This window comes from Lathyrus oleraceus, chromosome 4, assembly GCF_024323335.1.
Source record: "Lathyrus oleraceus cultivar Zhongwan6 chromosome 4, CAAS_Psat_ZW6_1.0, whole genome shotgun sequence".
In the NCBI taxonomy this organism is placed as follows: Eukaryota; Viridiplantae; Streptophyta; class Magnoliopsida; order Fabales; family Fabaceae; genus Lathyrus; species Lathyrus oleraceus.
In genome coordinates, this window is record NC_066582.1 from 154470858 (window position 1) to 154483254 (window position 12397).

At 35.6% G+C, this 12397-nt stretch overlaps 1 protein-coding gene across 1 annotated transcript; it reads left to right on the plus strand.

Moving 5' to 3' along the window:
• The first annotated feature begins 1073 nt into the window (after window positions 1-1073).
• Window positions 1074-4294, plus strand: LOC127074265 (probable serine/threonine-protein kinase PBL19). The gene is made up of 4 exons (XM_051015571.1): window positions 1074-1727; window positions 2477-2737; window positions 2991-3113; window positions 3647-4294. Exons 1-4 carry the CDS (start codon window positions 1404-1406, stop codon window positions 4067-4069), a joined length of 1131 nt encoding a protein of 376 aa, XP_050871528.1. The 5' UTR covers window positions 1074-1403; the 3' UTR covers window positions 4070-4294.
• Window positions 4295-12397: the final 8103 nt, after the last annotated feature.

The window sequence follows — 12397 nt, forward strand, 5'->3', positions numbered from 1 at the left end:
ATTGTTTTGACCTAGACACAAGGTACAAAAACAATCATGGTCCAACCTAAACATGAAATCCCTTCTAAAGGCTAAGACTTTCTATAGATCACGATCCATCCAATCAAAAGTAACAAGGATTTTGATGATCGAATAATGTAATGCTAGAACGCTGAAGTTAGGTCGATGCGACACTTTTCAAATATGGATCCAAAGAAGGTTCCAAGACATCAGAAGCAAGCATGAATATATCATACCAAAATACCTTATCAAGGAAAATGATTGAAGAAGGACGGTCATATCACATAACGAATAATATTCTAACAATTGTTTCCTTTTGAACATATATTTTATACAAAATGTTCTATCTCGTAAAAACTCTAGGACCTTACTATAAAAAGAGAAGCAAAACATCAAATTAATATACCCTTCATTATCGACAATCATTGACTTTAACGTCAGAATGTTTGCATGTATCGCCCCCTCAACACTAGACCAAACTTGAAATACATAAAAAAAAAAAAAAAACATCCTACCTGTCATATACATGAAGAACTTCAATTTACATAAGATCACTAATTAAAAATACATATTTTAAAGATGTCTACTATCACTTAAAATTAAAATAACTTTGAAATAAAAATACTACTTTTATAAAATAAATGAGTTTAATAATAAACAAAAATACATATTTTTACCGTGATAAAAAAAATAAAAATTAAGTGAGATCAATTTTCTAGATTTCACATAAAGCGCAAGTCAAATTTACTAAATTGATATTATTTATAACCTACCTCTATTAAATATTTTTGAATTAAATAAAGGATATAGTGGACATAATAGTATTAAATTAGTAATAAAAAAAAAAGTTACTCTTGTTTATAATAATTCAAATTTGATTAGAGATAGTATTCTATTGTTAATATGAAGAATTTAACTATAGTGTTGTTCTCCAAACCACTTTATCACTTTGTCAATGACACATTTTGACTTCAAGTTTAGTACTACTCTTTATTGGGACATATCTAGTGAAAATTATTATTTTTTAATCTGAAAATACATTTCTAAAAAAAATTAACTTAGTGGGTGGCATCCAGCTCTGCTTGAATTCAATCTATCCATTTTAATTTTCCTTTAATTATGTTTTATTACCGAACACTATAGCCTAATTATGGGACCGTATGTCTCCAAATCTCACGTACGAACAACAATTTCTATGTCCTAACTCAAAGGTTTGAAAGGTCTTTATTCTTCTCCTTCCTTCTTTCTCTTCTTCTTCTTCACTTACGTTACGTCCTCAACGCGTTCTCATACTCCTGTCTCTATCTCTTTATCTTCCTCAACTACTTCTTTCTTTTCCCATTCACCGTTTCCCAATTTTCTTTCTCTTTCTCTTTTCCACCTTTTTCATTGATGATCACAAAATGAAGTGTTTCTTCTTCAAAGAGAAATCCAAATCCGCTCCTGAACTGCAAAACCAAACCAAAAAGAAGACGAACCGCGCAACAAACTCTACCGGCTCTGTGTCTTCGTCAAAGAGTGTGAAGGATTTGTACAAAGAGAAAGAACATAGTTTTAGAGTTTTCACTCTTCAAGAACTTAGAGAAGCCACCAATGGTTTTAACAGGATGCAGAAAATTGGTGAAGGGGGTTTTGGAAGTGTTTATAAAGGATCGATTTTGCCTCCAAATCGACAAGGTGATCCAATTCAAGTTGCCATCAAAAGGCTTAACACGCGTGGATTTCAGGTATTTCTCTTCTCTTTTTGCTCATGTAGTTGTTTTTATCATACTTGATTTTCTAACTGTTTGTTCTTCAATCCTTTTGCTCTCAGACCTTTGATTGAAAGGGCTATTATTGAAAAATTTGGACCCTTGTGAAGAAGTTGATAATACTGTTTTCATGTGCTATGGTTTATTTGATTTGTCGTGGCTAATAATTTTAAGTGTTTTATTATATATTCCATTATTGTTGTCATCTTGTGATGGAAATTTTGACCCTTTTGAAATGGACAAGTTATTTGCTGTGCAGCTATGTTATGTGATTGTACTGTCCTTAGTTTTTTAATCTTCATGTTGATGCTGGTTGAACATTTCTAAATTGAGAACTGAAATATAACCTTAAGAAACTTCAATGTGATAGTTTATCAATGCTTACTTAGTTCTGCTTAATATATAAGCAGAAAGATTTTGAATAACGGCCGCGGTCGTGTAAAGGCTTTCGCGATTTCGTTATATACTGGCGTTGCGATACTGATCGTGATCGTCACGTGTGAATTAACCACAATTTGTTATTTATCGTAAAAACAGTGAATAACGGTATTGACACCTTCTGATATGGTTTTTGCGGTAGTGGACCGTTTTTTAAAACCTTTTAGCGTATTGCTTGATTTGGCATTGTTATTACTTCTTTGCCAGCTGAACTACTATCCAAATAATTATACTGAACTTTATTGATATACCTGCATTCTTACTGTTGTTTTGTTTTCTTGTAAAAGGGTCATAAAGAATGGCTTGCAGAAGTTCAATTTCTCAGCATTGTTAATCACCCAAATTTGGTTAAGCTTTTGGGATATTGCTCTGTAGATGGCGAAAGAGGAATCCAACGGCTGTTGGTGTACGAGTACATGCCAAACCGGAGTTTGGAAAACCACCTTTTCAGTAAAACCTTACCGGTTCTTCCATGGAAAACTAGATTAGAGATTATGCTTGGTGCTGCTCAAGGATTGGCTTATCTACATGAAGGATTGGAGATACAGGTAACTCAAAGAGATTGAATTTGTTTCCATGACATTTTCCTTAACAACATTCACGTGTTTCTTGTCATTGTCTCTCTTAGTTGGACGGCTTTTCATAACAACGCGGATTTTAAAAATTTATTGTCACAAATGTTACTTGAATATGCAAAGTTTTTTGTGTTTATAATCCAAATGATTGCGACGGTTCTGATTGCAAATTGTGTAAACGAGTAACTACTTTGGTTGATAATCTTTTTATTTTTATGCTTTCAAGGTGATCTACCGAGATTTCAAATCTTCGAACGTTCTATTGGACGAGGATTTTGACCCGAAGCTCTCAGATTTTGGTCTTGCAAGGGAAGGGCCACAAGGGGATCAAACTCATGTATCTACTGCGGTAGGTTTATATATGTTGGACATGTTTTCATCATATGCTAAACTTTTAACACACATCACCCTCATATTCAAAAGTGCTTAAATTGTAGGAACTTATATTATGCACCATTCCCCAAAATGTTAGTTCATGATTTATTATGGCCAATTTGAATAGACTTATTTGAGCTTATGTACTGGCATACTTCTGACTGTTTGGGAGGACTTAGAGAAACGATTTATGACATATTCGAAAGTTATTTTTATATAAGTTTTTCAGGATAGTTTATGAAAAAAATTTATATGATAACAATTTGACCTTATTTTATCTTTTGTTATAAAAATAACTTATACATAAGTACTTATACAGTATAAACTTATGCTATAAACACTTAATCAATCAAGTTGTTTATTCAAACATACCTTAACCATTTGACTAGTCCCTTGAGCCATGACTTAAGCAACCTTGCTTTGATTTCCGTTCATCTAAAGACAACAAAATCTAATATTTATAACGAGTTTACAAATGAATCGAACCACATATTCTTTTGTTAACAGGTAGTCGGGACTCAAGGATATGCTGCGCCCGAGTATATCGAAACAGGTCATCTCAAAGTCCAGAGCGACATGTGGAGTTTCGGAGTCGTACTCTACGAGATCCTCACGGGAAGAAGATCATTGGAAAGGAACCGTCCGACAGCTGAACAAAAGCTATTAGATTGGGTAAAACAATATCCTGCAGACAGTAACAGATTCAACATGATAATGGACCCGCGTCTTAGGAACCAATATCCGAATGCCGCAGCGCGTAAAATAGCGAAGTTGGCCGATAGTTGCTTGAAGAAGAATCCAGAAGACAGACCTTCCATGAGTCAGATAGTGGAAGGGTTAAAACAAGCATTGCAATATTCAGAAATGTCAAATGCTCCTCATGATAATGGTGAGTCTTCTCGGTCAAAATTGGTTCGAAAAGGTCAATAGAACTTCATATTTTTTAATTTTTTTTAGGACCAGAGAACTTGTCAGTTAAATATGAGTTGAATTGGAAGCATTCTGGTCAATCTTGGAAGTGAGGGTGATTTTACTTTTATTCGGTTTGAGCTTTCTTGTATGTTTGGCCTAGCTCAACAAAATTATGCTGTTATTTATACTTTGTCAACCAGTGACTATTAATTTTTTGAAGTAGAGCTTAATTTTAAATTTAAAGTGAAAGAATTCTTAATGAGACTTATTATTATGGTATTAACTCATTAAAGAAAAAGTCTAAATTGTGAGATGATTTTGAAGAATATTGTTTGCCATACTAGTACTTAACAATTATATGATAAAAAAATCTGAGGCGTAACCAATGACGTCAAGTTTAAGAGGCATGGAGTACTTACCAATTTTGACTAGAATGGTTAAAATATAAGATTATCTATATGGTTGTTGTAGAAAATTGAAATGAAGTGGTAAATGCCAAATAATAATTTCGTGTTGAAACATTGAACTTTTTCAATTCGGCAAATCTAGAATAACTATGGTGATGCATGGTGCAAACGTCATCTAGAATTTAAGGTTAATAATGTAAATATAACGGCATGCATTATTATTTGGTCACGGATGAGAAACATTGATTGAACTAGTAGCTGGCAGGTGGCATTTGGCACTTCAAACATAGATTCTCCCGACTAATCAAATAATATACACTAATTTCACGTCAATTTTTTATTTTATTTTATTTTATTTTAAAATAAATTAAATTTTCAAAACAATTTGCATTATTCAATTTAAACTAATGCATATCAAAGAATTTACCTCCTTGAATTTATATTAGTCATTAGAAATTTGATTGATCGAGTGTCTTTAATAATTTACGATAAGAATAAACTATTTTACTAGTCATTAAATCACAACGTACAAAAATATTATTTTATTAGAGTATTTTCACATTAAATGTGTGAATGCTCCTTCTATTTGGGATCATAATCATCTTATCCTCGTGGCTTTATTGTTCATGTTGGACTACCTTGTTATTCGTTAACTTTAGCTAAACGCGTGGATCCTAATAAATGAGAAAAACTTTACTCGACCTTGTTCACTGTAATTTCATTTCCATAACCCTACTTTGTTTGGGAAACATTTGGCTAACCCCAAAATTGCTTGTTTGTCGATTTTGGCTAACTTTTAATTATTGTTAGATGTAAACAAATTCCTTATGTGTTGTATTGTCGAATAATAGTTAACCTCTATAATGATGTAGCACATGCATGCCTCATAGTGCTTGAATAGTGTCACCTTTGAGAATCCTCTTTTATTGATATAATTTTAATTGACCCCAAGAAGAAGGGTACATGATTGTGCGATACAAACTTACTGCCTCAACATTGGGTGAGAGCCCAAAGAAGGGCTCGAAGTAGCAAAAACAAGGGCTGCCTCGAGGAAGCCTAAAGAAGGGATACTTCAAGGACAACCAAATAAGGGTTCCAGGTATCCCAAAGAAGGATTTCCTCGAGGTCGCGCAAAGAAGGTCTCAATGTATCCCAAAGAAAGGTTACCTCGAGGTCGCGCAAAGAAGAGCTCGAGGTAGCCCAAAGAAAGGCTACCTCAAGGCCCCCTAATGAAGGGCTTGATGCAGCTCAAAGAAGGGCTAACTCGAGGTAGCCCGAAGAAGGGCTACCTCGAAGTTGCCCAAAGAAGGGATAACTCGAGGTAGCCCGAAAAAGGCTACCTCGAGGTTGCCCAAGGGAGGGCTCGAAGTAGCCCAAAGAAGGGATAAGTCGCCTTGTTGGGCTTTGGCTAAAATACCCAATCCAATCAACGTTTACCTCTAAATTCAGTGGGAAAACACGTGTCAGACGCACTAGTCCAAAAAGACAGTCAAAGTGAGGTGGAAAAATCGTCCTCCCTATTAGTGGTGAGGGAACCACTTCTCAATGAGCGAATTAATGGGAAAAGTATAGGAAATGCACTTGACTTATCCTGTCCAATACTCAAAAGATCTATAAATACCACAACCTTAGAACTAAGAGGGGGGGGGGTCCAATTCTCTCACAATAACACATATATAGAGCTTTTCACCACTATTTATGAGAAAGCCCTACATATATTGAATTTTACCCAAAATACACCAGTATACAAAGCTTCTTTACACTTTGCACGAGATAGCTCTAACAATATAACAATCACAAAGACCTCTAACAATACTTATGTTAGTGTAAGCCCTAGAGGCCAATACTTTTGGTACTTGTATTGAATTATTTATTAATAATAAAATGCTTTTTTTCTTTATTATGTTTGTTTAATGAAGTCCCTAAAATAGTTAGTCCGTTTAATGTATCAAGTGTGACTTAATCATGAGATCCCATTAAACATAAGGACAATATTCTTAAAGTATTCGTAGTCGAGCTTTGTTGTGAAGTGGGATAACATTAAAGCATTAAGACTATTATGTATATAGACTGATGATCACATGTCATGGATTATGGATAAGGAGTTATCAAGTCTTAAACATAAGTATGAATATTAGGAGTAATATTTATACTAGATTGACCCGCTATGAGAATATTATATAGAATGTTATGCAAAGTGTCATAAGTTATTCTCATGGTGATAGTCGTGTATACCACCCTTCGACCTGAAACCACTATGGACCCTAGATGTAGAGTCAAGTGATTTATTGCTAATCAAACATTGTCCGTAACTGGATGACCATAAAGACAGTTGATGGGTACTCCACGAAGCATGCTAAGGGACATGAGTGACCTAGATGGGATTTGCCCATCCTGCATAACAGGATAAATGTCTAAGGGCCTAATATTGAACTGGACAAGGATGACACGGTCTATGCCTTGTGTTCAATATAGACATAAGGGCAAAAGGGTAATTGTACACACAAGTATTATCACAAAAAAGGGATTTGTCAGATCACATGACATTTTCATACCTTGGGTAGCAGTGATGTGTTGCTAAATACCGCTCATTATTTATTATGTTAAATACATGATTTAATATAATTGCCAATGTTGCGAAAACCTACAAGGTCACACACAAAAGGACGGATTGATGAGAGATAGAGTAAATAAGGAACACCGTAAGGTAGGGTGCACTTAAGTGAATTGTGGAACATCGTAAGGTACAGTGAACTTAAGTAATATACGAAATATGGTAAGGTACCATACGCTTAAGTGATTTTTTTGGTATACCATAAGATATGAGCCACATACACTTAAGTGGGTTTTTTAGCTTGCAACTCACACAAGTGGTTCTATAAATAGAACCCTTGTGCAGAAGCATTTCATTAGATGAAATTTTATTTCTCTCTCTCTCTCTCACTCACTCAAAGCCTTCATTCGTAGCAGCTAGCATTGAGCCTGAAGGAATCCGTTCATGTGGATTGAGTAGAGGTATTGTCACCATTCAACATTTGTGATCACTCCTTAGATCTGCATCAAAGGTTTCAATTGCCACAAGAGGCAACCATTTCTATCACTGATCATGCCCATTCGTAAGGATCACTAAAGGAGAATTTTTTTAATTTCCGCTTCGTTTTGGATCGCCATTCTCCTTCAACTTAACCACAAAGGGTTGTCACATATTGTACTTTTAGAAAGTATAATTGGCTCTCACTATATGGTTCGATAAAAATGACTCGAGCCTCAAGTTCAATCCAATGGAAGTTACCATTTATGGCGGCGTTATGGTAGGTGGAAACCATGGCAATAAAAGATGGCAGTGGAAACCGTGTGAAAGATATAAGTACAAGCACATTATTTGATATTTTATAAATCTCTATTATGTTTTAATTTTATTTATTTTTAATAGAAGAACCTAATAATATTAGTACACAAAGTATAAACCAACACACAAAGCCGTGCTCTGAGTTTGCAAACCTATGGCGACACTTGTTTCAGAGTGATAAGGTTTGTCGTAACAAAAAAGGGTTTGAGGAAGCCCAAATGAGGGCTTGAGGTAGCCCAAATAAGGGCTTTAAGTATCCCAAAGAAGGGCTCGAGGTAGCCCAAAGAAGGGCGAGACCTATTTTATTTCACTTATATAACTGTCTAATTTAGTTCTTCAATCGAAATTGTGAAAAGAAAATAAAGATAATGAAGGTTCCTAAAGAAACAAGAGGGTGTTACTTCTACAATCCTTCTGAGGGCAAAATGTTTGTTGCTCGAACTGGAGTTTTCCTAAAAACAGATTTTATTTCCAAAGGAATCAGTGGGAGGAAAGTAGAGCCTAAATAAATTCAAGAATCATAAAGCATTGATACACCTATAGAGGAATTAGAGCAGGAAACACAAGTAGTTGTGGAAGAGTAACCTGCTCAAGTAAAACAAGACCAACGTAGGTCAAGCAGGATACGTCACCTACCTGAGAGATATGGATATCTCATAATTGATCAAGGTGATGTATTACTCATGGATCAAGATGAGCCCGTGACCTACCAAGAGGCCATAACTGGTCCTGAGTCAAAGAAGTGGCTAGAAACTATGAAAATTTGAAATGGATTCCATGTACACAAACCAGGTTTGGACCTTGGTAGAGCCTCATGTAGAAGTTAACCCTATAGGATGCAAGTGGGTCTTTAAAAAGAAGACTGACATGGATGGTAAGGTACATACCTATAAGGTAAGACTGGTTGCAAAATGATATAAACAAATTCATGGGGGTTGACTATGATGAAACCTTTTCACTAGTTGCAATGCTTAAATTTGTTCGAATTTTACTTGCTATCGCTGCATGTCATGATTATGAAATATGGCAGATGGATGTCAAAAATGCTTTCCTTAATGGGAATCTTCTTGAGGATGTGTACATGATACAACCTGAAGGATTTGACATACCAGAAGAAGCCTAAAATATATGCAAGTTATAGAGATCAATCTATGGATTGAAGCAAGCTTCTAGAAGCTGGAATCTTCGTTTTGATGAAACAGTAAAATAATATGGATTCGTCAAGAATGAAGATGAGTCTTATGTCTACAATAAGGTTAGTTGGAGCATGATCGTCTTCTTGGTATTATATGTAGATGACATATTACTCATTGGAAACGATGTCCCTACCCTGCAACAAGTAAAGACTTGGTTGAGGAAATTCTTTTTTATGAAAGACCTAGGTGAAGAAACCTATATATTAGGAATCAGGATTTATAGATATAGATCATAAAAACTGCTTAGCCTAAGTCAGAGTACATAGGCAAAGTGCCGAGACGCTTTAATATGCATGATTCCAAGAAAGGATTCATACCTATACAACATAGCCTGTGTCTATAAAAAACACAATCCCCTTCAACTAAGGAAGAAAGGGATCACATTAATAAGATTCCATATGCATCTACAATAGGACCTATCATGTATGCCATGTTATGTACTCGACCATATGTCTCATATGCTTTAAGTGCAACGAGCAGGTACCAATCTGATCCCAGTGATGCTCATTGGGTAGTTATCAAGAATATCCTTAAGTATTTGAGAATGAATAATGACTCATTCTTGATATATGGAGGTTAGGAAGAGCTTGCGGTAATTGGATACACCGATGCTAGCTTACAAACAGATAAGGATGACTTTAGATCACAATCTGGTTATGTGTTCTACTTAAATGGTGGCGCTGTGAGCTGGAAAAGTTCAAAGCAAGATACAATTGTTGATTCTACAACCTAGGTCGAGTATATTGTTGCCTCAAGTGCAGCAAAGGAAGTTGTTTGGATCAAAAAGTTCATTAGTGAACTTAGCATAGTTCATAGCATTGTGGATCCCATTGATCTCTATTGTGATAACAATGGTTCTATCGCACAAGCTAAGAAGCCTAGATCTCACCAATGATCCAAGCACATACTTAGGCGTTATCACCTCATTCGAGAGATAATAGATAGAGGAGATGTGAAAATATGCAGAGTACCTACACTTGACAATATTGCTGACCCGCTGACAAAGCCTCTTGCGCAGCAAAAACATGATTGCCATACTAGATCTATGGGTATTAAGGGTATGCCTGATTAGCTCTGGTGTTAGTGGGAGATTGTTGGTGTAAGCCCTAGAGGCCAATACTTTTGGTACTTGTATCAAATTATTTATTAATAATAAAAGGTTTTTTCTTTATTATGTTTGTTTAATAAAGTCCTTAGAATAACTAGTCTGTTTAATGTATAAAGTGTGACTTAATCATAAAATCCCATTAAACATAAGGACACTATTCTTAAAGTATACGTAGTCGAGATTTGTTGTGAAGTGGGATAACATTAAAGCATTAATACTATTATGTATATAGACATATGATGAGAGACATAGTAAATAAGGAACATCGTAAGATACAATGCATTAAGTGAATTGTAGAACATCGTAAGGTACAATGCACTTAAGTAGAATACGATATGTGGTAAGGTACCACACATTTAAATGATTTTTGGTATACCATAAGATATGGGCCACATACACTTAAATGAGATTTTTAGCTTGCAACCCACATAAGTGGTTCTATAAATAGAACCCCTGTGCAAAACCATTTCACTTGATGAAATTTCGTTTCTCTCTCTCTCTCTCTCTCTCTCTCACTCAAAACCTTCATTCATAGCAGCTAGCACTGAGACTGAAGGAATCTGTTAGTGTGGACTGAGTAGAGGCGTTGTCACCATTCAACGCTCGTGATCACTCCTTAGATCTGCATCAAAGGTTTCAGTCGCCACAAGAGGTAACAATTTATATCATTGATCATGCCCATTCATAAGGATCATTAAAGGATTTTTTTTTTAATCTCCGTTGCGTCTTAGATCACAATTTTCCTTCATATAGGTGATAGAAATGTTGCACTTCCACTAGAAGATATTGTGGATCTATGTGCTTGTAGGTTTTGTTAAGGTGATCTAAGGTGGTGAAGTTTATGAATCGCGAAGTTGCAAGTCAACTGAGTAACTATTTAATTTTTAAGATGACAACACATAATTTCAAATGATATCAAGTGAAGTCCTTATTTGTTGAAGATAGATCAAGTGGTTGAAGATGCTCAAGATGTTTGATTAAGTTATCCTTTTGAATCAAGCTATCATCTTGAAGATGTTCTTGAAGTTCAAGACATCTCTTTAAAGTTAACACTCTCGTCAAACGACAGTCAAGTGAAGACTTACGTTTCAAGCTTCACTGGTGGATTACTCACTCAAATCTTAAATGATGGTAATAAAAATGAAGATATCTCAAGCCTTATTAAGAAGATTAAAAGCTCATGTATGATGCTAAACTCAAAATAATGATGCTAATACTTAAAGCTTCAGAGTTATGAAAGAGAGGAAGTCGGAAAGCTCACAGGGTTATGTTCGTCTGAGTGATCAACGTCTTGTTAGACATTGAAACAAATTACTTTCCAAAATATTCATTATGCTTTGCTTCAGCCTGCCATCTGCATATTTCTATTAAACTCTGATCTTATGTAAGAAGTTTTTTTTGAAAGTGGTTTAACGAGATTGATCTATTCTACCCCCCTTCTAGACTACTCTATCTCCATATTCTCCCACAATAACCTTGACCTCCTAGAGTTGATCCCTCTGTTGTTCCAACGTTGTTGATTGTCTATTGACTTCTATCAACAGATCTATTAGTAAGGTGTTAGTTTCAGTGTTCTCCATCAATGTTATTGGAATATTTATTTGGAGTTCAACATCCTCTTGTTATGGAGACAGAGCGGAGATGCTGATATTATTTATGTGACTAATAAGGAGATTCCCCAAGGGGTGTTTAAGTTCGTTGTTCGATGGTCAAACATGGGTGACCTTGATCCCCAGTTTCTAGGTTGCCTCCTGTACCATAGTACCTTCAGTGTCTCAGTAAGAACGACATATACAATGTACCTCTAAAGAGAGTCCTCCAGAAAGACTCGTTTATCTATACACGCTCATAGAAGATCCATGATGCGACAACATGTAGGAAACACATATATGACATGATTTACCCTGACTTGCTCCTTCTCCAGTATCTCCTAATGAGCTAGACTAGGTGGATCTCTTGGAACATCTGGTGTCATATAAAGATGTGACGGTCTGAAATACCACTAGACGTAGTCGTATGCACAACTCCAGTCGCTAAGAGCTAAGGTACTTTGTGCATCATCTAACACTAGATGATTAAGGTAATCATCATACATGGCATCTGTAACTCTGTAGACCATAGTCAGGGGAACATATTTGGAGGGGTCTCTTGGAACAAATTACATATACCCGAACTGGCGCATGAGGTGCTCAGGCAGATGTAGATACATCAGATGTGACTCGCAAGCTAACCATCCAGAATAGAAGGCTATGTCATCCAAGGGACACGTTTGACGGTGATCATGGT

Bases quoted from the DNA above. Each gene is read 5' to 3' on its own strand.
- LOC127074265 (XM_051015571.1), top strand. From the start codon at position 1,404: ATGAAGTGTTTCTTCTTCAAAGAGAAATCCAAATCCGCTCCTGAACTG. The intron at 1,728-2,476 runs GTATTTCTCTTC...TTCTTGTAAAAG, and splicing joins TTAACACGCGTGGATTTCAG to GGTCATAAAGAATGGCTTGC. The intron at 2,738-2,990 runs GTAACTCAAAGA...TATGCTTTCAAG, and splicing joins ATGAAGGATTGGAGATACAG to GTGATCTACCGAGATTTCAA.